Source organism: Trichosurus vulpecula, chromosome 3, assembly GCF_011100635.1.
Source record: "Trichosurus vulpecula isolate mTriVul1 chromosome 3, mTriVul1.pri, whole genome shotgun sequence".
Taxonomy (NCBI): Eukaryota; Metazoa; Chordata; class Mammalia; order Diprotodontia; family Phalangeridae; genus Trichosurus; species Trichosurus vulpecula.
In genome coordinates, this window is record NC_050575.1 from 304,861,879 (window position 1) to 304,887,801 (window position 25,923).

The window sequence follows — 25,923 nt, forward strand, 5'->3', positions numbered from 1 at the left end:
TCACAGAATTTAAATAGAAATTACTAATGTTGGGAGAATCTTTTGTTTTCTTTTTCCGCCAAAGGGAAAATCTATTTCTACATTGCAGGGAAAAGTTTTAACTTACCCACAGCAGTTATGGGAGACAGTAGCTACCATCCCTCTTGAAGAGCTTTTGCTTCCCTCATTTCTGATGGGCTTGCTCTTTGATTTCTATCTAGTCTTTTAGAAGACTATAGTAGTAGTCTATCCTCAACAAAGAGACACATTATCAGCTATGGTGGCTTGAGTTTCTCCCTGCCTTCTAGGAAAACCAAAAGCTATGTGCATAACTTATCTGATCAAGATAGTAGCTTAGTAAAGTTTTAACTTCTGACACAGAACTATATTAATAGTTGGCTTACTGTTTCTGATCTTCCTAGTATCAATCAACTAGCATTTATTAAGCATCTACTATTGCCCAGAACTCTGCTAATCGATGGGGGTATAAAGAAAGGCAAAAAACAGTCCCTACTTTTAAGTAGCTCACAGTCTAAAGGGGGAGACAACATGCAAACAACTACGTACAGGATAAACTGGGGAGTATTCTCAGAGGGAAGCACTAAGGCGGCCTTAAGGAAAGTATTAAGGAGGACTGGGAAAGGCTTCTGTAGAAAGTGAAATTTTAGCTGTGGAATAAAGAGGCCAGGGAAGCCAGGAGGTGGAGATGCGGAGGAAGAGAATTTTAGGTAAGGGGACCACTAGCAAAAATGAACAGTGTTCAGGAGCTGTGTCTTTTGTAAGGAACAGCAATGAGGCAAGTGTCACTGGACTGCAGAGTGTATGGGGAGAAGTAAGGGGTAAGAAGACGAGAAAGGAAAGAATGGACCAGGTTATGAAAGTCTTTAAAAGACAAAAGATTTATTATTTATTGTGGAGGTAAGAGGGAGCCACTGGAGTTAGTAAATGGGGAGAGGTCAGACCGATGTCTGCCAGCTGAGTGGAGGACGGATTAGAGTGCAGAGAGACTTGAGAAGGGGAGACTAATTTTTCAATAGTCCAAATGTGAGGCAATGAGGGCCTGTGCCTGGGTGGTGGCAGTGTCAGGAGAGGGGTGATATACAAGAACTGTTACAAAAGTAGAAACAACAGGTCCTAACAGCTGCCTGCATGGGGGCAGTAGTGGTGAGACAGAACAAGGAAATGAGGATAACACCTAGGTTGCTAGACAGGGTGACTAGAAACACAGTGGTACCCTCATAATAGGGAAGTTAGGAAGGAAGGAAAGAGAAACAAAAGGAAGAAGAGCAGATCTGACAGTACTCTGCATAGAGATAATAACCACAACCATCAGAGCTCTTTAGGTTACCAAGTCAAACGCTACAGCTGAAGAAGAAGACCCAGGACAGCTTCTTGAGGGGGCCTCTCAAAGTTACTGAGGATTCAGCAAAGGAGACTGAAAGACTAAAAAGCAGTCAGATAGGTAAGAGAAGAACCAGGAGAGAGGAATGTTCTGAAAACCTAAAGGAGACACAATCAGGGATAAGATGCTGATTGACAGTGTCAGAGGCTACACTGAGGTCAAAAAGAATCAGAATGAAAAGAAGGCCATTATGTTTGCCAATTAAGAGATCACCAGCAACACCGAAGATAAAGTTTCAGTTGCATGATTAGGATGGAAGCCAGACTGCAAAATTAGGAACAAAATGAGAGGAAAGGAAATGGAGATACCTATTGTAGAAGGCCTTCCCAAGGAGATTAGACAAAAAAGGGGGGTAAGGGGGAAAAAGAGGTATAGGATGATAGCTAGTGTGGCTGGACAGACCAATGAGAATGGGGGAGACATAATCATGTCTACAGGCAGTAGGGAAGCCAAGAGTAAAGAAGGAGAGACTAAGGACTACTGATAGAGAAGGGATGCTGGAGGGGGCCATATGCTGAAGAATATGAGAGGAAATGAGATCACTTGTGTTTGCAGAGGGGTTTGCCTTGTCAAGAAGGGCCACTTCTTCATGTGAAACAGAGGTGAAGGAGGACATGGTTGTGGAAGACACCTGAGTGATGTGAGATGAGGAACAAGGAGAAGAGGAAGCTCTCTGAATGGTTTCAATTTTTTCAGTGAAATATGAAGCAAACTTCAGAAGAGCTGCTGGGCTAAGTGGGAGAGTAAAATCGACTAAGGAGGAGGTACAAAGGACTGCCTTTCTGCAGCGAGGGCTTAGTTTGAAACTATCTAACAAACTTGTAAGAGATCTAGTCTACCCAGTTTTGCGATTTTTCCTCAAAATTTACTAAGCAGCACATAAATAGGACTGAAGGCACACAGCCACCAAATGAATGTCTCTAAAGCATAGGTTGGTCCATGTCACTCTTGCTCAAGAACTGCTATGGCTTGGTATTGCCTCCATGACAAAATACAAACTCATCTGTTTGGCATTTAAAGCTTCCTGCTTATCTCCTGCATATCTTACCAGGCTCACTCTCCGTCACACACTATTTTGGCCAGAAGTTTCCTACCTGTTCTTTCCCAAACACTCTGGACCTTTGCAAAGTTTATCTCCAAGGCTGAAAATGTTCTCCCTCTTCGAACCACTAGCTGCCTTCATGGCTCATATCAAGGGGCACCTCCTTAAAAGAGGCTTGTTCTGATTCTCCCAGTTGTTGCTGCTTCCAAAAAATTAACAGAAAATTAAAGAGTATGAAGGGAGCTCAATGGCCAACTCATTTAACCCACACAGGGAAGGAAAGCCCACTGTTAATGAGCCTGAAAAGTGGTTGTCCAAACCCTGTTTGAAGACTCTCCTCCATGCAGCCCATTCCATTCTGGACAGCTCATAGTGCCAGCAAACTTTTTTCCCTTGACATCAGGCCTAGATTGGTCCTTTCTATTCTGGAGCCAAGATGACTAGGTCTAATTTCTCCCTAAACACAGTTAATGCATACTTCCCCACCCCCAAGTCTTCCCTTCTCCAGGCTAAACATGGCCAGGTCCTTCAACCTGAAAAAGAAATAAGCTATTTTTTCAATTACTTTGACTTATTTGATTACAGGATTAAGCTCCCTTCTTTAGAAACTGCTAACCCTAAAATAAGCCAGACTAACATATATATATATTCTCTTAAGTTTAGGTTACCTACAGATTTAGTGAATAGATAAACTGAGAAGACTTTTATCATTTAGTAGCAGATAACTTAGAATAAGACATAATAAAATAACCATAGGATTACTATGTTTAAAAAAGCTAGGTTTCCTTTTCTGGCAGAAACAGGGGTTGACCAGAGGCTAAGTCCCTCTTTCTGGCAGCTGGAGAAAGGTTATCCAGAGGCTTCCACTCTTAGTGTATAAGCTCCCTTTTGTTCTTGAGCTAGAGTCTAAAATGAGTCATGGACTTTACTAAGGAAGATGGGGGGGAGGGTGGTGACTGCTAACCACTGACCACAAATTCCTCTTTCCCAGTGCTTTCTTGTTACAAAAGGTACCACCTGGAGGAAAGGACATCTGGCACAGGATTAAGAAAGTCTAGGAGAAGCTTACTAGTGAGCTAACCTGCCTTGGCCAACTGAATTATGTTCAGAACAAGTTTCTATGATTTTTCCAATTCCTCTTTTTTGTTACAAAAACCATCTCTGTAGATCACTCCTTGTCTCTGACCTCTGAGAAGTGTTTTTAACAAACTGATCCTCATGACACAGATTTAAAACTCCTTCACCATCATGACTGGTCTCCAAGCACTCTCCTAGCTTGTTAATGATCTTCTGAAAACTGTAGGTCCCAGAACTGAATATGATAATCCGGACAAGGTCAGAGTATAGGAGGACTATCCTTTCCCTATTCCTGGAAGCTGGGCCTCTCAATGCAGCCCAAGGTCACATTAGCTTTTTTCAATGCCATACCACACTGCTGACTCATACTTAACTAGAAGTTCATAAAAAGCCTTGGCTCTTTTTCAGAACAACTGTTGCCTAACCATGTCTCTCCTATCTCACACTTGCAAAATTGATTTTTTTTTTGTACCCAAGTTTAAGACTTTGCTTTTATCCCTACTGAATTGCATCTCAGATTCAGCCCACTGCTCTACTCTGTCAAAATCCTGCTGGATCCTGAACATATTTGACTTTTTCCAATTCTTTTTAAGCTCATCAAGGAATTCTTTTTTTTGGTTCCTGTAACCAATTCACATTTTTCTTTGAAGCTCTGTATGTAGCTTTTTTGACTTTATTGCCTTCTGAATTTGGGTCTTGATGTTCCATGTCAACCTAATAACTTTCTATGATCAGGTTCTTTTTTTGTTGTTTGCTCATTTTTCCAGCCTATCTTTGAATTATAATTTTATGTTAAAGTCGGGTTCTGCTCCCAGGATGGAGGTAGCACTGTCCCAAGCTTTGGGCCTTCCTTGCTAATGCTTTCAGAGCTAGTTCTGGAGATCTGTAAGTTTTTGCTTCTTCCAAGGTAATGTGATCTGGGAAGAGGCATGGTCATTGCTCTTCTGGCCTGTCTACAAGCACTCTTCTCTACCCAGGAACTGTGACCAGGGCCTCCGCACCCCTGTGGCCACAAGCACTAGTGAGCTAGTGCTCCTCTTCACCCTGGGACTGTGACCTAGAACTGTGGCAATGACAACAGGGTCCCATCAGCCAGTGCCGGCAAAGGGTCTCCTGTAATCTCCTTCTGACCAGTTGTCTAATCCCCTTACCACCTGTGGGCTGAGAGCTCCCACTGCTGCGGCTGCCTCTTCTGCAGATGTAGGTGCCCCTAAGGCCTGGGACTGTGCAGCCCAAGCTTGGCTCCAAGTCCAACCACCACCAGTGAGCCAGACATTTCCTGAGTTGTCCTGGGCTATAAAATTGTTTCACTCTGACCTTTTGTTGGTTCTGCTGCTCCACAATTCAATTCGAGGGGTTATTTTAATGTTGTTTGGAGGGGAATTTGGGACAGCTCAGGAAAGGCCCTGCCTTTACCGTGCAATCTCAGATCCATAAGATAGATCCTGAACCTACATATAAAATCTATGTAAACATTTTAAAATCGGCTTTGTACTTATATTTGTATATACCTTGCATTTACTGATCTGTACTGTATCCTCTACACAAGTTTCCTGAAAGTAAGCACTGTTTGTGAATCTACTGCCTAGCAATGCCTTACATATGTATAAACACTTAGTAAATGCTGTTGAATGGAACCGAACAAATCTAAGCTTTAATATCAGACCTCTTGAGACCACTCTGGCTTAGTATCCAAGCTCTTTGTCACAAGCTAAAACCACAATCCCAGTAACTCCCTAAAATCAAACTTGTTTCCAAGGGAAACCTACTGTGTGTCCAGTTCAAATTAATTCTGTATTTCACAGCTCAGATTACCATTCTATATGGCAGACACTGGACTATCTCATGGCAGTCTGCCAGGAAATAAAATATTATACCACAGTATTCCAAATGCTCAGAGGCCACAATTCTGATTCTATAGTACTCTGTCGAAATGATAAACTGGTGGGGGGGGGGGGGGAGGAGCTAGGTGGCACAATGGATAGCACATTAAGCCTACAGTCAGTGAGACCTGAGTTCAAATCCAGCCTCAGACACTAGCTGGGTGACCCTGGGCAAGTCATTTAACCTATCTGCCTCAGTTTCCCCATCCATAAAATGGAGACCCAGGGTTGTTGTAAAGATTAAATGAGATGGTAATTGTAGGGTGCTTAGCAGAGTGCCTGGCACACAGTAAGCAGTATGTAAATGCTCACTATTATTATAAGAGGGGAAAATGTGGTCATATTTATTAAATAATACAAATTTGCACAGTAGCTATGGGGGGGGTCATAATAATGCTTATCAAGCTTTCTTTAAGCTTGTGGGCTGATACTGTATGAAAATTCTAAACTAAAGGTTCATAACCTTGTTTGTGTCATGGCCCCTTTAAGCAGTCTGGCGAAACCTATGGACCTCCTTTTCAGAATCATGTGGCTTTAAAAATTAAAAAAACTTGTAACTGAAGGTAACGCCAAATTTCAGTTGGAGGTTGGTAAAATGAAAGATATACCTTTTTCTGCATACAAGTATACAGACCCCACCCCCACCTCCCACCCCAAATCAATCCATGGACCCATATGAAGAACACCTTTTTTTAAACTGAACAGTAGAGGGCACAAGGGAGTTTTCTTACCCTCAGCAGCTGAGTCATACTAAGAGATTGTTTCTGTAATTCCTTTTTCCCTTCATTTTCTGTGGTTTCTTTCTTCAAGTCTTTAGTAGTTACTCCACAAGCCAGAGGTTCTTGCTTAACACTGTCCAGTCGATAAATGAGGTGCTCAAAATGAGAACTAGATTTTAGAGGTTCAATCCCATAGCTGGTATTCTCCAAATGTAGCAATCCTCTAAAAATTTAATCACTTTCAAAATTAGTGAATTGCTAAATTCACTTAAATAGAAAAAGTTCACATTCTCAAAAACTAAAAAAGCTTATATTAATCACAGAATACTAAATATAAAAGGGGTTTTGAAAAAAAAATAAAAGGAGCTTTGGAGATTGTTTAAACTAACCACTTCATTTTACAAATAAGGAAATGGAAGCTGAGAGAGATGCTTTAGTGGCAGAGCTAAGATAAGAATCTCAACCTTCTGACTCAAAGCCTAGAGACCTTTCCATTACATACCACATTACATCTCACAGTAATACACAAAACTACTGGAGAAAAGCAATTCACATTCAAATTTAAAAAACCCTTAACAGTTATACCTGGAATTTTCCAAAGTTTCATAGAGATAAAATGACAGCAAAAAGAAAAAAAAAATTGGAGAGATTAAAAAAATGTTTAAATAAAAAGCAGATTTAATAAATTGCTTTACCTGAGCCCAAAACAAATGCTAAGTGCAACAGATGAATTTGGGACACCTTCCACATAGCCCCGATAATGGCAATGATCCTAAATGAGAAAAAAATATTATCTATATTATAATCTTATTGCTAAGAGTCATCACTGAAATTAAGTTCTATCTACTATCAAGAACTCTTTGTTTGTAACTTACATTACATATAAGGGCTTAAGAATGGAATTTTTAAGATACCGTTTGTCCATTCCCATAATATAAGTACACAAATGCTTAGGCAGAAGGGCCCAGAGGATGTTAAGAACAAACAGTTCCGCCCTGATGACACTCCAACCTAGAAGTAAACAAGGCAGCATTACGTGTAGTTTAACATTTCAAAACAGCTATGGGGTTAGTGAATGAAGATCACAGAGAGTCAGGAATACCAAGGTTCAACACCTCTATGCACACTGGCTGAGTGACTTTGGTGACTATATGATTTCATCTTCCAATGCCCCAGGCAATTCTCCAAGACAGTAAGCAGTGCAGATGCTGACCTGCAGGGTGGAAAGGGTTTCCTTCTTCAGGAGTTCCTTATACCAATGAAATAACAGGGTCAATTTTAAAATGTTTTCAAAACACAGACACTACAGGGAGCAAGAGCAGTCAGCTGCCTTCTAGTACACGAGAGGACCTTGTGAGGACTGAAGCCAAGAAAACAGTTAACTAAAGCACCATTATTGTTGTTATTAAAGATGGATATGGTTGTTTTCTCATATTAGCCAATTTGTTATACTTACAAACTGAACTGTCTTTCTAAATGTCTTGGCTCTTTTCCTTAAAACTGGTCAACAGACAGTGACAATTCCATCCCATTGTCATTTACTAAGTCTAGCTTCTTTGGTATCCTAGAAGCTCTATTCACCTCCAAAAATACTTTAAAACAGTTACTTATACACTAAATATAGGCATTATTCAGCATTTAACAAATGTTTATCTGTCCTGTGGTGATTTAAAACTTGATCTATTTTTCTAGTTCTCTGTAGGTGACAAATTTATTTTGGATATAATTTTCTACCTGCTAATATTACAAATTAAAGAACAATGACAAGATAGGAAATATACCAAATTCAGAACAGTTTTAATCTGCCTAGAGAATGAGGGGTAATCTTTCATCTGGCAAACAAACAAAAAAACCTCCACCCACATTAGTCTGTCTTTCTAGGAGCTAACAGGAAAAGATGAAACTCTACAACAATATTTTTTAAGTTCACAGCTACATAAGTTCCACTGATATTATTTAAAATACATCTTCAAATAAAACTTGATCACAAGAAACCTCCATATGGATAGCATAAAATTATGGGAACTCTGTTTTCAGCTTCCCTTAACACCACTCAAAATGGAACCCTAAAGTTCATTGCTTGAAAAAAATAACAAAATGTATATATATTTTCTACTTCATTTCTTGTCTACGAACTGCATTCAAAGGATCATAAGATTTAAAGTTGGAATGGACCCTTAATGATCATCTAATTCAGTATGTTAAACTCCAATAGAACTGGATTCCCATTATCTAGGTTGCACTGTATTTTTACATATTTTGCTAAACATTTTCCCAATTACATTTTGGATTGGACTGTACTGGGGAGTTTTGCTGTAGGACACCTCTTCTGTAATCCAACCTTTTCATTTTATAGGGGAAGAAAATAAGATTTAAAGTCACAAAGGGAATAATCAATATTTGCTGAATTCAATTTCAAGTTAACAGAATTTAGCCTTGAATCCAGATCTTCAGACTCAGGCTTTTCCTCTTTCTTCACAAGGTTTCTGCTGCCTCTGGTGTTTTTGAAAAGTATCATAGAGGGAAAAGACATTTGGTCCATGACATCAATGTACAATTATTTTAGAAGGGAAAAAAAACAAAGTATCTGCTCTTTCATTTGTCAAAAAAATAACTAAACCTAGAAGATTTTCCTGCCCACTACTTCATAATGTAGGACTTGCAAATCAAGAAAAGTAGATTTCTCAAAGCAGAAAAAACCCCAGCAGAATAAAATATATTTGCAACATAACAAGTAAATGTTCTAGTAAATATTCCTCAAGACTATGACCCTAAATTTATACAGTAGATACAGGCTTATTTATACATATTTTAATAAAAGGAGTTGGGTAATATTTGACTGGTAAATAGGACAAGAGCAAAATACTCTGATTAGCTTAGACAAAAAGCAGAACTGCTTGTGCTATAGCTAAAAAGAGCCAAATTCAACAAATGGTAATTAATTGCTAAGGTCCAGGCCAGCTCTGTCCCCAGGAGAGATTCTCTTGCAGAGAGAACCACACCTCTTTAGTCATTGTTTTCAGTGAGCAATGAGAGTGTTAGAATACAGAACAGCAAACAAATGCTTATTAGTAAAATGTCAGTGGCTTAATACGGAAGAAGAGCTACTTCCCAAGTTATCAAATTTTAAATACAATATAAATTAAAGACCTCAACTAGAATTGTAGAAAATTTACTTACAAATGTACAAACTTAAGGATCAGCTACTTTTCTTCAATGTATACAATACCGATCAGGGAACTCTGTTTTTCCTTTGATGAGCAGAATGAAACCTTATTACCCAAGAATATTTTTCTGGTTTTTAAAAAATAAAAAATGAACCACTAAATGCCTGAACAAAGACATTTGAAAAATACAGTTGTTTAAAGTCTTGTGCCAAGAGCAAAAGAAAAAAATTACCTCCATATCAGGATGGTCCAAGAGCAGAGACCCCTCCTCACTGTAGGTATAAACTACAAAATCTTTGGGCAACAGTCCCCTACAAGATAAATAAAACATATTTCATGTACTATGTTTTTTTCCTACATGAATAAAAGGGCTTAGTCACTCTAGAAAAGCTGGCCTAACACCAGCAAATAGGTACTATTTGAAGAGGTATAAACTACAAAATCTTTGGGCACCAGTCCCCTAAAAGATAAATAAAACATGTTTCATTCACTATATTTTTTTCTACATGAATAAAAGGGCTCAGTCACTCCAGGAAAGCTGGTCTAACACCAGGAAATAGGTATTATTTGACAGGAATACTGTTAATATCAAATCTAATATTTACTTCTCTGTCAAAAGGCCATACTGACAATAAGAAAGCCCCTCCCTCTGACCAATCCTAGTAATGTCAGAATTCTAGTAATGTCCTTGCATTCCTGCTCTTGGGGCCTTTACTCTCAATTAGGTTAACGTCCCGACCCTGGAATCTTACACTGTAAACAAAGCCAGATTGAGCCAGATCAGCTGCTAAAGCAGCTTCTAATGTCCTAGCATTGCTCAATGGGATTTATGGTGAGTCAGATCATGAAGGGAAAAAAAAAAAACAGAATAAAGTGCTAGAGAGGTGGATTGCCAAGGGTGGTGGGGATCTTATGTCCAGGCCTTGCTATCTAATATGACTGCCTTCCCCTTTCCTCCTAAAAGTATAAAAACCTTTTTGGTAAGTTTTTTTTTTGGGGGGGGGGCAGAACATCTGTTTATTCAGATGTGGGTGACCCCAAGGCTGCAGGCTTTCAACTCTGTTATCTTGATTGAAGACACCTTACTCCTCCACTTATGAGTTTGATTTATTTCAGGACTTGACACATTAAAGCAATTAAAATTAAATTTATGAAGACATTATTTAAATATAGGATATACCATTGCAAAATCAGCAATATGCAGGAATAGAACTAGGATCAAAATAGTGATAAATGACAAAAACAGGATGTTAAGTTCCCTGTTTATCTCTTATAGTCATAAAATTTTTGCTGGGAGAAACAGAGTAGAAAACTTAATGAGTTTAGCCTTAAGGAGTTTAGGGAATGATTACCCTAAGTGTCCCCCTCCACCCTCTCAAGACAGTGATCCAAAAGAATAATCTAAATGTCCAGGGAAAGAGGTAAAGTCGCCCTTCAGGATTTCATCCAAATGCATTTTCTTTCATACTGAACATTCATATTCCACCTGTCTTGAGAAACAATTAGATCTAAGGCACACTGTAGGTAAGAGTATATCTAACACATCTTAAATGATCTACAATGAAATAGATTGAGTAGCTATTTAAAGTAAAACATGCTTAAGCCTAACTGACCTTACATTAGTCCAGGAAATTGCCATTGCTTACTCCCTAAAAATAAGACTAGGTAAGTTAATAGAATGTTGATTTCATTTATGCAACTAACACTGTACTTAAAAATTAGAGGGAAAGGGGCAGCTAGGTGGCGCAGTGAGTAGAGCACTGGCTCTGGAGTCAGGAAGACCTGAGTTCAAATGCAACCTCAGACACTTGACACACTTACTAGCTGTGTGACCTTGGGCAAGTCACTTAACCCCAATTGCCCAGTCTTCCCCTTTCCAAAAAAAAAATAAAAAAATATTATAAAAAAAATTAGAGGCAAAGATGGGTAAAAAAAATAATTATATTATTTAAGTATGCTAAATGTTCTGACCAGTTCACATGAGGTAGAGCAAGGAGGTTTAGAAAGATTCTCCAACGGTATAACCACACTACTTGAAATCCTACTAACTGGAGATTCAACAACATCTTAAGACGTAAATAATTCTCCCACCAGCGTATATTTTATGAACAAGAGGCAAATTAAGACAATGGAAAATCCATTGTATTTGGAGTCAGGAAGAAAGTATAAATTGTTGTGAGAAAATATATTAATATCTCTAACCAAGAAGCAGGCAAATTATGCCCCATGGGTGTGTCAAATCCAATCCCTTTAGATACAATAAAACTTACTTTACAAATGCAAAAACATTCTTAGCTTGAAAGCCCTTACAAAAACAGGCAGAGGTCCAACCACAAAGTTTGCAGAGCCCCAATCTTAAATAGCCTAAGAGTCAGAAAAGTCAAGTGACCTCCCCATGTTCACATATCTAGCTTCAGCAACGGGTTCTGAAGCCAGGACTCCTTTCAGGGCTGAATCCAAGTCCAGCACTCTATTCATGACATGACATACTGCTTCTCTGTTGTGAGGAAAGTGATTTAAAAAAATGTGAGCTAAACATTTAAGTACCATCTAAAATTAAAGGTCTCCTGAGAGACCTCGGTATGGGTCAACATCTCACACTACATAACTAGATAAGTTTTGATTAAGTATATGATTTAGCCATAAAGGGTGACATCATAAACAAATTAGAAGAACAAAGAAGAAATTACTTTGTCAGATCTATGGATAAGGGTAGAGGTCATGACCAAATAAGAGACAGAGAGGGATCACAGAGGGTAATATGGACAATTCTGATTATATAAAACTAAAAAGGTTTTGCACAAATAAAACCAATGTTGCTAAAATTAGAAGCAGATAACTTGGAAAAAATCTTTGCAACAAGTTCCTCTGACAGAGGGCTCATTTCTAAGATAGAGAGGGAACTGGTTCAAATTTATAAGAATAAATTGGCAAATAGTCAGGGACAACTCTGAGGTGCCACTTCATACCCATCAGATTGACCAAGCTCAAAAAAAAAAAAAAAGAAAAAGAAAATGAGAAATGCTGGAGGGACAGTGTAAAAACAAGTACTTTAATGCACTGTTGGTAGAGTGGTGAATTAGCTCAGCCCTTCCAGAAAGTAATACAGAATTACGTCTAAAAATCTATTAAACTATGCATATCCTTTCTATAGCCCAAAGAGGTCAAAGAAAGAGGAAAAAAGACCCATACATACAAAAATATTTATAGCAGATCTTTTTGCGTTACTCACAAAGCAACTCAAAGAATTTGAAACTAAGGGAAAGTCCAATTAGGAAATGGCTAAATAAGTTATGGTATATAAATGTGATTGGAGCATTATTGTGCTGTAAGAAATGATGGCTTCAGAGAAACTTGAGAAAACCTGTATGAACTGATGCAGAGGAACATGAGCAGAATCAGGAAGAGCAATTTATACAGCATTGTAAAGACAAACAAACTTTGAAAGACTCAGAACTCTGTTCAACACAATTCTAAAAGAACACAGGATGAAAAACATGCTACCCACCTCCTGCTAGGGAGGTGGCAGACTCAGAGTACAGATGGAGACTTTTTTTAAAACCTGCTTTATTTAAATATAAATGTTTGCAACAGGGGGTTCTTTTTATTGCTTTCTAAATTAGGGGAAGAGAGAGTTGAAAGGAAGATTATGTCTGAAAATAAGGAAGGAAGGAAGGAAGGAAGTCACTATTGCTTTTCAGGTGATTGTAGTCCTGCAAGATACCACATTTTTTAAGTCTGTAAAATAATTTATAACAAGAGGCACTAGAGTTTGATATGGATTATAATCTTGCTAAACTCTAAAATGTCAAATTAATCTCTACCAGTTATGTTAATATCTTAATGTAAACTAGTTATTTACACTTTTTTTCCTGAGATATGCTCACTAATGGAACAGGAATTTTAACTGGAAGAGTGACTTTTGGAACATGAATACACTACTACTCAGGGAAGAACCTTGTGGGGTGCTTCTTCTTGTCAGAGAAGCTCTGACAAATCAGGGAAACACCATAAAAACGCTGGGGATTAGATTGAAGAAGAGGTGCCAAAGAAAAGCAAAGAATCCAAGAAAGGAAAGCTAGAAGGGCAGTGAAAATAACTTAACTTCCTTCACAGTATTACCCAGGATCAGCCTGTCTGAAAGTTTTTCCTTGTATCTAAAATTCTCTTCCTGTAATTGAAACCCATTTTCTCATTCAACTTTCAAAAAAAAGAATGATGACTAGTTTATCTTTTCCCTCATAACTTCTTAAGGGTTGAAGCATTCTTGCTATTTCTATTTGTTTTCCAATTAATTAAAGCAAAACCTAATTAGAAAGAAAATCTAACCCCTCAAAAAGTACTACCAAAAAGCACTAGATAATGTCTCTTACTTATTTCTTTCCAGGTGAACAACATGTTTCCTTCCTTCAGCCTGAATGACATAAGACACTTGGTCCTAAAAGGAAAAAAAGAAATAATAAGTCACAATTGCTTCTGAAGTGATTATTTATGTAAATAAAATACAAAAATTACATCCCAAATTAGAATAATGATCAATACAGCTTGTACTTTGCTTCTGATATCATCACCAAATGTATCTATAGCATATAAACAGAGCATTTGCATTCAGAACTTTATGGATGTATTCTAATCATCTTTAACAGGAAGTAGTTTAGTATAGTAGAAAGAACATGGGATTTTCAGTGAGAATACCTGAATTTCAGGTGTAGGAATCCAGGCTGGATTTTCTACCATTTACCAAGCCACAATGAACATCGGCCACAAGAAGTCTATTCCAATGCTTAACTGTGATATGTGGAAAACCCTGGGTTCTTAAAGGTTAAATCAATGGAGTACCACGTCTGGTAGATGCCACCTTACTAAAAGTATTTGAATGTAGTCCTTATGATGGACAATCAACTTCAGAGGACCAGTCTAAATAAGGACAAAGGGACTTAACACCATTTAGCTGGCCACAAAAACTTATGGGAAAAAATATAAAATAATCTTTAGTCCTGTGCAGCCCTTTCTGTGTCTGAAAAGATGGTGGCAGAACAGCAAGAAGAGGGCAGGGAGTGTTGAGGATCACAGTTATCATGCAATTAAAAAACATTTATTAAACACACTTAATGACACTTGATTTACTGAATTGTATTACTCGAAAAAAGCATAAGTGAAAAGACCACCATGAAGATAACTGCAGTTTATGAGCCAAATCTACTGCAGAAGATGGAGAGAAATTCTATAAAGAGTTTTGTAAGACCTTCTAAATTAAATCAATTAATAAGGATGGCTACCAAAAGTATGTTACAGAATACTGCTCAGAAATAACAGAAAATTACCTCCAAAAAGACCAGAATCAGAAGATCTTTCATTCAGTCTAGAATAGCTCATGAAGATAACCAGAAGCCCAGAGTAGAGATTTCATTAGAGAAGCCGGACAAAGAATAGGTAAATGCATAAACCAATGGAGGCAAGGCGGGAGCTTATGCCACAAAAGCCAATGTGATCACAGGTAAACCAGCCAAAAGCCAGGAAGAGACACACCAGGAAAACCATCACAAACACTGGTAAATGATCCTACTGTCAAAGTTGGGGAGAGGAGGCAGGCCAGGAAAGCCAGCACAAGTTTTTACAAACAAACCTTAAACCTTCCATCTAGTGCTCAGGGGGCTATTATAAGCTACTACAAGGTCCAGTAATCAGGGACTTGAAGCGACATCCCAATCAGAAACTAAATGTCATTACATAGAGCCTGGACACACACCCTTCGGAGAACTGATAGCTATAGTAAGAGACAGGGCCAGCTCTGAGTTAAGAGCCAGAGCAAGGAGGACTATGATGGAGGAATAAGACCAGAATGGTGTCTGTTGGATTAAGAAAAGTGCAAGAGGTAAAATCTAGAAGAAAACAACCCCCCAAGAACCACAAGCAGAGCCTGGGCGGGTGTGGAAGAAATGAAACAAGAGGTGAAAAGTGAAATTAGAAATGAAATAAAGGCTCAAGGGAAAAAACTGAAAAACTAAACAACTTAGAACAGAAGGTATAAAAAACATTACCCAAGTAACACACTCCCTGAAATACAGAATGGAGCGATCTGAACTCTATGATTTCATGAGACAACAAGCAATGTTATAACAATGTCAAAAGATTAGAAAAAAATAGAAGAAAATATAAGTTATCTACTGTCAAAAATAACTGAGGGGAAAAAAGCCAAAGAGAGAGAACACAATTAATGACTGGACTCCTTAAAAGCAAGGACCAAATAAAAAACCTAAGATGTATTATAGTACTTAGCAGAATTAAAACATGATCACAAGAAAATTGCATGGATATGTTAATGTTATATACAGAATGGAATATGATATTCCAATGATACAAAGAATAATAAAAACTAAATTACCCTGCAGATCTGAGCATAATCATATGGGTGGAAAAGGGGGCTTTAGTAGAAGCAAGAAGGACAAGTGTAACTGTGTCACTCTCCTACTCAATTATCAACTAAGATTCCCCCCTTCTACCCCATCCCCAAATACTGAAAATATTGCACAGGATTAAGAATTTAAAATGACTAAAGATTTGTAGAATACACAAAAAGGCTAAGATAAAGATATCATAAATACTTTCTTCAAGAGTGGGGAAGGTGCTGGATGGATCAGGCAAGTACCGAAAAACACCACACACACAAAAATATTAAACTATAGCAGACAAGAAATTCCTCCAATCCCTCCACCACAAAGCTTCCAAAGTGATTTACCTAAAGTATACAGGTCTGAGCATGTTACCTTATTACTTGACAAAATCCAGTGGCTCCCTAATACCTCTAGGATCGAACAGAAATTATTCTGTTTGGAATTTTAAGTCCTTCACAATCTGGCCCCTTACTACCTTTCCAGTCTTCTTACATATTATGTTCTGACATGAATCCCTCTGCCCCAGCACATGTACTGTCTCCATGCCCTTTCACTGTGTGTCCCACAGATCTGGAATGTACTCTCTCCTCAATTCCAACTCTTAGAATCAAAATTCAGCTCAAGTGTCATGTCCTACGCGAAGCCTTTCCTGATCCCTCCAGCTTCTGTTTCCCTTCCTCCTACAGCCACTTTATATTCATTTAGCATATCCTACACATAGATATATACATATACATACTTAAATGTATATACTATAGGTTGTATCCTATGTTAGAATTTAAGTTCTGTGAGGTCAGTTTCACTTTTGAACCTGTATACGCATAGCTTAAAACATAACCTAGCACACAATCAGTGCTAAATAAAGGCTTGCTGACTGATTCCTTTTAGAATCATTTGCCTGGACAGTTAAGATCATTGACTTGTTCAAGCAAAGACCAAAACCAACACCAAATTAAAAAGATAAATGTAAGAAAAATACTAAAACTCTAACTTAACTGATTCAAAAGGTAGAAAATGCAAAAAGAATAAATAGATTTTTAAAATAGACAAGGATAAGAACTATCACCAAGGGAAAGTTAAGTATGGAGAGGGAGGTCATTGCTTTTTAGCCCAAGAAATGATTGTGATGTAATGATAAAAAGTATGAAAAATTTTTTAAAAACTGAGGTTAACTAAAATTATTTTAAAAGGCAACCTACCTGTGCTGAATAGGGCCTAGGGGCCTCTCTTCTTTCTCTAACTAATCTCCAAGGTGTTATAATTTCATAGGAAGACAGATGTGAGGTCTGCTGAAAACCTATCAAAAGAAAAAGCAATCACATTACAATCGATGAGAAAGGAAAAACAACATTTGGTACCTATGAAAAATATCAAAAGCTCAAAGTACAAATTTCTAAAAAAAACCTCTCAGACATACACATATAGTAAAGTATCTCTAAGAAGAGATAAGTAAGAACTTAAATGCTGATTTAATTACTTAAATCTTCATAATATTTTGTGTGGATATTTCTTTCACCCTTCTCACACCCTGTCTACTATCACATTTACTTGTAAATACATCATATCTTCCATAATGGACTGAGAGTTCCTTGAGAACAAGAGACTATATGGTTTTTTATCTTTGTATCCTACGTGCCTTGCAATAGAAGGCATATAGTAAAAATTTATTGAAATAAATACAGAAAAGCAGCAGAATTTTGTAGTGGATAGGTAATAAGAGAAATGAAAGTTTTTTCATTTATCTCTTTCCTCTAGAAAGAGTACTAATTATCACAAATACTTGAAAATATGTACTGAAGGTTCCCCAACCCATTCTTGGTGTCATGGAATCAATTCCTGGTTTCCCAAGTTCCCTGAAGAGTGAAGGACAGGTCTTCCCAGGCACTCAAAGCCCCCTTTCTTGCATTCTATCCTGCCATTCAGATGAATCTGAGTTTTAGCTCAGGACACAGTCCCTACCCCCACCTCCCCACTCCCACACACAAGTCCCTCCCTCAGGGTGGATTCTGCTCCAAATTGTCCCAGAGGGGCCAGCACAGTGCAATTTATGATGACTAACAAGCTGGACGTAGCAATGTAAATGTCTCCATTGTTCACAGTTTATTTGCTTTCTTTGTCCTTCCCCTCATTTGACTTAATGAAGCAGTCAGTTTTTACTGGCAAAAGCTCTGAGGTCACACTAAAGATCTGCCCGCTAGTAGTTAAAAAGAACTTTCCTGGTCTAGCACTTAGTAGAGGTCAACTAATATTACCTTTATTTTCTTATCTTTGTTAACTCTTACTCGGCTACAATTTATTCTCTTTATTTCAAAGCTGTGACGTATACAAAAAAAGAAAGATGAAGGCAGTCCCAGCCCTCAAGGAGCTCACAGATTAATTGGAAAGATGATGTGCAAACAACTATGTATAAATAAGATATACAAAGGATAGACCATAGGATTCACACTGGGATCACCCTGTTCTCCTTCATACTGTCTTCTCTCTAGGTTTTGATGACATTGCTCTCTCCTGGTTCTCCTACCCATCTGATCACTCAAGTCTCCTTCATCCAGGTCACACCAGTTAAAAGTGGGTGTCCAACACGGCACTCTACCCTGGGCCCTCTTCTCTTCTCCCTCTGTACTATTTCACTTGGTAATTTCATCAGCTCCCAATTCAATTATAACCTCTATGTTGAATGACTCTCAGATTTACCTAATATCTTATCTAAATACTAATCTATCTCTCCAGACTTCTAGTATTGCATCTCTGGTACCTATTGGACGTTTCACATTGGATGTCACGTAAATATCTTTAAATTATCATTTTCAAAACTGAATTCACTGTCTTCCCCTACCCCCAAACCATCCTCTCTTCCTTCCCTATTACTGCCAAGAATACTACTATTCTCCCAGGCTCACAATCTAGGTGTCATCCTCAACTCTTCACTCTCTTGCCCTCCTCCCCATATCCAGCCAATCCATTGCCAAGACCTATCAATTTTATTTTCATAAGCTCTCTCACATTTGACCCCTTTTATCCTGAGACTGCCAATGCTGCTGACAATCAATAAACATTTATTAAATGCCTACTACGTGCCAGGCACTGTGAAGTGCTAGGATACAAAAAAGGGCAAAAGAGCAACCTGACCCTGAAGAAGCTCATAATCTAATGGGAAGAAACAAAGAAATGGCTGCCTCCTTAAATGGAGGAGCTGAGAGCTCTCCAGTACCCACTATTCAGCATCTATCTGCTCCAGAGGACAGAAAGGGCCACAGGGGAGGGAATATGATAAGGTATGAGTTTCAGGGCTGTTGTGATCTTACAGGATGATGAGGTTCCAAGGAACATGGTGAAGTCAAGAGGGAAATGAGATGGGTGCCTTATCGGCTCTCATTTAATAGAGGATCTGGGAGTAATGATCCACTGATACAGGTCCTCATCACCTCTTCCCTGGACTACTGCCAGAGTCTACTGGCTGTACCTGCCACAAGTCTCTCCACACTATAAGTCTACCCTCCCCAAAGCTGTCAGAGTGATCTTCCTTAAGCCTAGATCTGATCATGTGGCCACTCTCCCACCCTCCACTCAATAAATTCCAGTGATTCGCTATCTATCATCACTAGGATTAAATATAAAATCCTCTGTTTGGTTTTCAAATCCCTTCATAACCTGTACCCTCTCAGCATCATCTTTCCAGTCTTCTTACACCTTAAACACCAAAACATAATCTTTCATCCCATGACGCTGGTCTCCTCATTGTTTCACAAACAAAACACTCCATCTCTTGCCTAGGCATTTTCACTGGTTGTCCCCCATTCCTGGAATGCTCTCCCTCCTCATCTCTACCTCCTGGTTTCCCTAGCTTTCTTCAAGCTCCAACTAAAATCCGACCCATGCTTAGTGGGTAATCAACAGACATCTAAAATTTGCAATGAAATTTTCTTAATGCCTGTGAAAGGTACTGTGAAAGGTATGTTGACATTTTGGTTGCAGAAAAAGAATTTTTGTTTAAAAAAAAAACAACTGAAAATCAACTTGAGAAGATACAGCCTCTCAAATAAAACATGCAAAGACACAGATTGGTCTAAGGATCAGATAAAGAACTATCTTGATGAATGCACTGAGAAGACTCATCTGACGGCAAAGAAATAACTGAGGTAACTATGGTTTCCAGTCCATCAGCTCATTTTCATGTGACTTTCCATAGTTTTAAAGGTTCAACTGAGAAACTGTAAATCCAGCACATACTTGCAGATTATGGGTATTTTTAAGGACTATTGAGCTACACTTGACAAAAAGTCAGCACTGCTGAGTTACACATCATAAGCTACAGATGAATTACTGCTTGTGAGGAGAGCACTGAAAGAAGGCAGTAGAAGCCCAAGAAAAAACTATAGGAAGAAGTAAGCAGAAAAGTAGTAGTAAAGGGAGAAGAAGATGGAAAATTCAAGCATAGAAGGAGTTGGGGACAGAAGGAAGAGGAGGCCACAAGAAGAGCTTAGAGAAGGCAGAATTTAGAAGCTGTAAGGAGCAGAGCTGACAGGAAAGCTTTGCAGCTGTTTTGCTGGAAGCCATGCAGATTGGAAGAGAGGTATCACTTTGCTTAGACCTGACTGGCTCACTGTGAGAAAGCTGAATCCTGCTGGGGTGTGTTAGCTGGACTAACTGCACTGTAGTACCATCAATGGTCTAAGAGAAAGGAAACTCTCAGAAGTCCCTGGGTTTCCCTCTGCTGCTCTCTCTACTTTGAGAGGGAAAAAAAGGAAGGAGAAAGACAAGCTTTGGATCTGCTTTGCTCTGAAAAGAGGTCTGACTTCTTTGAGAACTGATTAGACATAGCAAAATCTCATTAGAGCTAGCTAGATAAAGTTTATATAGCTTTATTACTATCTATAGTTTAAGAGGGAGAAACTCATTTGAGTCTCAGAGCAGACCACTGGCTTAAGGGAACTTTGTTACTGAAAGAAACTCTTTATGAGCACACTGCCAAAAGTGGCTATGTGCTTAAATAAAAGGGAGGGGGGTGGTCACTGTTTAGTAGCAGAAAATTGGCTTTGTCCAACAGGAAAGCTCTGAGAACCTGATGGGAATTAGAGAGCAGAAAAGCAATTTTGCCCAGGTGACCACTCCCACCCGTGCCCCACCCCACCCCCCCACATCTATATTTCCTCTAGGACCCTAAGGGAGAATTTGAATTACAGCCAAGTGGCAATGACCACTAGTCTTCTGGTAATACTATGGTCCGGGTAGGGTAAAAAGACTATCCCTAACCCAAGGAGAAAGGGCACATAGGGATATTTCAGGGTTGGGTCCACATCCAAACCATACTTGCTAGAGTTGTTATGCTTCTTAGTGCTCAAAGTTACTCAAGCCTTTCCTATACTATATACTTTTTACTCTGTTTTACTCCTAAATAAATCCATATAGTCAGACCTTATTTAATGAATGGAGGATTATTGTTGAACACCTAATAATTACACCTGTATGCCCACTATTTATGAGAAAATTGTTTCCAAAACATTTCCTTTATAAGCAGATTGGCACCAAGAGTTGCACAGTTTAACAATCAGTTAAATTTTATTTAGTATGAACATTATTAGCAGTTGGTGCTTCTGCTGGTGCTTGTAAATTCCAAATATTGTACTAAGCTCACTTGGCATAGGTTGTATAAATATATTGTGATGAATGATAAACCTGGGAGATGGTTTCTGGGTAATTAATAATCAATTTATTAATTAGGCTTGTCTGTAATTAATAAATTGATGGTCAGGGGTTTCTCTCAGAAACCAAAGACACCAAGGGAAACCCTGAAATGCCTTAATCCCTTCAGAAAGGGAATTCCCCTGACAAGTGAAACTCAATCCTGATTGGTTGACATTAAGGAAGAGGTGGGCTAAAGTCCTCAGCTCCTCCTCCTGAGAACTTGGCTGGATCAGGAGACTCAATATCTGGGGAGCGAAAACCATTTTCCATCCTGATCTCTCCAGCAAGTTTTCTCCTTCAAGAGCTGGGTTGCTCTAAACCAGAGGTGGAGAACTTAGGCCTCGAGGCCACACGTAGCCTTCTAGGTCCTCGGGGAGCGGCCTTTTGACTGAGTCAAAATTTTATAGAACAAAGCCCAGAAGGCTAAAATTCTAATGAATGGCTCTGTAACATCACCAGCCTCACTCTCTCCTCCTGAGGCATCTGGGTCCAGTAGCTAGATACAAATCAGGATGACTGCAGATGGCCCAGGATGCAGTGGGGGAGCTTGGCCTTTTTAAGCCAAGGTCTTTCCCAGGTCTCAGTTTGACTGAGGCAACGTCCATTCAATGATTAAGGCTAGGTAAGAAATGAGGCAAAGAAAGGCCTCTTTAACCCACTCAAAAAACAACAAAAATCAACCAGGGAGGGGAAGACTTTCAGGATTTCTGGCCACAATAGTAACAACTGCTATTTACACTCACTCTGAGCTATCACACAATAAACAGTAACAAACAAACAAACAATAACCAGACCAAGTAAGGCTTGGGCTGGGACCTATTGTTCGCCAATCAAGGAGAGCCAGAGTGACTTGGGCTTAAGACCCAGTCCTAAAAAAAGAAGTTTATGTTTATCTGTAAACACCAAGATATCTTTTGAGGTTTCAAAGATCAAAATTTATATTCCTTTGGGCAGGTAACGGTATGATTCCCTATGTGGACAGAGGGAAAGGAGGGAGGGAATGAGGGAAGAAAAGAAAGAGGGAGGGAAAGAGGGAAGGAAGGAAAGAGGGAGGGAGGGAGCTGTGTTGCTCAACTAGAACTGGCCAGTTGGGTCCCCAGTGGAGCAGCTACTACTGCTCACAGATTGCTGTCTGTCCTGTGTTCTGCAAGAGGACCATGACATCAGGAAGGTGATGTCATGATTTGCAAGTGAATTGGATTTAAGTGAGGGAGGGTGGTGCAAAGTCACCAACCTCACTCTATCCTCCAGGGCCATCTGGGTTCAGTGACAAGATATAGATCATGGCAACTAGAGATGGTCCCAGATTGTGTCTTAGACAACTGGGAAATGGCTAAACAAATTGTGGTATATAAATGTAAGGGAATATTATTGCACTGTAAGAAATCATCAGAGATAATTTCACAGAATTCTGGATAGCATGAACTACTGCAGAGCAAAGTGAGCAGAACCAGAAGAACATTTCATACAAAGACAGCAATACAAAGAAAAACAACCCTGAAGGAAGAATTCTGATCAAAGCACTGACCCAACTATGTCTCCAGAGGACTTACAGTAAAGCATGTCATTCATATCTTGAAAAAGATGATGGATACAAAGTATAGATGTGTCTATTTTTAGATATGGCCTCTAGTATGGATCTGTCTCTGCTTTAATTATGCTTATTCCTCACAAGGGTTATTTTTTTCTCCTTGCTCTCCTTTCTCTCAGTTCTTATTTGGGGGAGGGAAGGTTAGCAATAATGACACTAAAAAAAAAAAAAGAGGAGGGGTCATTGTAACAGTTTTTAAAATGCACCAATGAGAAAAGAAAACCAGTGAGAATGAAAAGATAAACAGGATCATTTTCAAAGTAACACGCAGAACTTGTATTATTTTTTAAAAAACATCTAGCAGTATGACTGGCAAGGCCAGAGTTTTTTTGGTAACAAGAAAGATAGATCTGTGCTTTAGGAACATCATGTTTGCAACTATGTGGAGAATGGATTAGAGAGACTTGGAAAAAGGGAGAACAAAGCTATTTCAACAGTCCCAGAAAGACGTCAAAGCATCCGAACAGGATAGCCGATCCAGAGATGGAGCAGACCTCAGAGGCCACCGAGTCTAGCTTCCTCATTTTAAAGGTAAGAAAACTAAGGGCCAGAGAGGTTAAACATATTCCAGGGTCATAAATGCAGTAGCAGAAGAGGAAGCATTTGAACCTCTCTACTCAACCACACTTCCTCAGAGATGATGAGAGACTATAAACTAGGCTGGTGGCTAAATCAAAAGAGAGAAAGGGAAGTATATAAGAGATGTTAGAGAGAGAGAAAGACAATTGAATATATGGGCTCCCGGTCAAAGTGACCAACAAGATGCACTGGGCATTTTCTCCAATCCTCAAGACCTCTTAAACCTCTCCAAAATAGGAATTATGTGCAATAGATAAAGCAAAGGAGTATGAGAAGTAGCAGTTAGACAAGGTAGGAAAGAACCTAGAGAGAGGAGCATCACCAAAACACAGAGGAGAGAGTAACAGGGAAGACAGGTAGGTCATCAGTGTCAAATGCTGCAGAGAGGTCAAGAAGGATGAAGATTGAGAAAAAGTCATAAGATCTGGCAATTAAGAGATCATTAGTAACAAGCTCCTCTTTCTACATTCTTTCCAATTTCTTATATTAACAGAAATTTGGCTCTTACTGGAAGATACTGCATCACTGGCCACAATCTCTCCAGGGATGGTTGTGTACATTCTCTCTTGTCTCTCAACACACAGGGCCACGATGTATATTACTCTATCTCTGATGCAGCTTACAGACTCTCCGCTCTACCAATATCACTCATAGCAACTTTTCCTACTCTGAGATTTGCTTTTATTACTTTCTCAAGGAGTACAGAACCTGGCACATAGTAGGTGCTATGTAAATGTTGGCAGCTATTATTATATTATTATACCATTCTGACCTTCCAATGCTATCTTTATTTCACTCTGCCCCAATTTAGGAGGCGGAGGCAGGAAGAAAAAAAAATGCTTATTAACTGAAAAAATTAAATAAATGAAAATCACTGGCAGCTGTGTGGAGGATGGTTTGCAGTGAGAAGGCACTTAGACCAATAAGAAAGCTAATGCAATAGTCTAGGCAAGAAGTGATGAGGGTATGAACTAGGGTAGTGTATAAAAGGAGAGAACAGGATGTACTCATAAGATGTTGTAATGATAAGAATAGGATCTGGCAACTAATTGGATATGTGAGATGAGTAAGAAAGAGAGAAGTCAAGAATGACGCCAAGGTTATAAGCCTAGATGACTGGAAGGATGATGGAGCCTGTTAGAAAAATGGGCAGATTTGGGGAAAAGATAATGAGCTCTGTTTTCTATGTGCTGAGTTTGAGACACCTATGGGACATCCAGGTCCAAATGCCCAACTATAAGCTAGTAATACAGGACTGTGGCTTCAGAGAGAGAGTAGGAGTGGATAAAGAGATCTGAGAAGCATCTGCACAGAGACGGTCCTTGAAGCTATGAAAGCTGATGAAAACAACAAAAGAGTATACAGAAAAAAGAGAAGATGGACCAGGACGGAGCCATGGGAAACACCCGATTAACAGATGTGACACAGATAAAGCTCTAGCTGAAGAGTTTAAAATGGCACAACGGAATGGACTAGGTAACGGGTGAATGGCGCTGGAGCAGGGCTGGGAGAGGGTCGAGAGCGATTAGAAACAAATACCCTCTTCTCTGGATATACCTCAGTTCTGGATGAAGAGAACGAAGTCTTGAGTATCTGTTGCTACAAGACTCCGGGTCTGAGAAGGACGAAGGACTACTGAACAGATACAAAATTCAGTATATTCCCTCAAGGTTTCCTCTCAAATCTACAGTGATCCGTTCTTCCTCTAATTCCTAAACACTTCATTTGTACCATTCATATGATATCTAACACACATCACTTTCTGCCATAGCTAGGTGGTGCTGTGGATGGAGTGCTGGGCTGAGTCAGAAAGACTCATCTTCCTGAGTTCAAATCTGGCTCTGTGACCCTGGGCAAGTCACTTAACCCTGTTTGCCTCAGTTCCTCATCTGTAAAATGAGCTGAAGAAGGAAATGGCAAACCGCCCCAGTATCTCTGCCAAGAAAACTTCAAATGGGGTCACAAAAAGTTGGACACAAGTGAACAACAACAAAAGTGTTATTTGTGTAAGCATCTAATCTTTCCAATATCATAAGCCACTTGAAAGAATCCATGTTAGCTACTGTATATTCTTCACAGCCTGTACAGTTCCTGCCTACATATAGTGAATGTTCAATTAATGTATACTGAACAAAAACATAAATTCAAAACAAGACAGAACATACCATGAAGCTAAAGGATATACAAATCTTAGTAGGTAAAAATTTTAAGCAATTCGAAGGACATAAGCAAATGAAAGCCTTTAAAACAATTTAAACTAAATTAGTGTATTGAGGGAAAGTACAAATTAACCTCAAAATAGCAACCCCAAACAGTACTAAACACTTAAATTTCCTTATTTCACACTTATGCAAGAAACCTTTTATATTTAACAATTCCTGATACTTTATATAAATCAAGCAGA

The 25,923-nt window shown here is 38.9% G+C and overlaps 1 protein-coding gene across 1 annotated transcript in view; it reads right to left on the bottom strand.

The window, feature by feature from the left end:
* Positions 1-25,923, bottom strand: part of ADAM9 (ADAM metallopeptidase domain 9) — a 99,273-nt gene that overhangs the window by 66,049 nt on the left and 7,301 nt on the right. The window contains exons 2-6 of the mRNA XM_036750369.1: positions 16,864-16,961; positions 13,643-13,707; positions 9,502-9,580; positions 6,798-6,874; positions 6,115-6,325 (exon numbers count right to left, since the gene is read on the bottom strand). Coding sequence (XP_036606264.1) covers positions 6,115-6,325; positions 6,798-6,874; positions 9,502-9,580; positions 13,643-13,707; positions 16,864-16,961 — 530 coding nt within the window. The remainder of the gene's footprint in view (positions 1-6,114; positions 6,326-6,797; positions 6,875-9,501; positions 9,581-13,642; positions 13,708-16,863; positions 16,962-25,923) is intronic.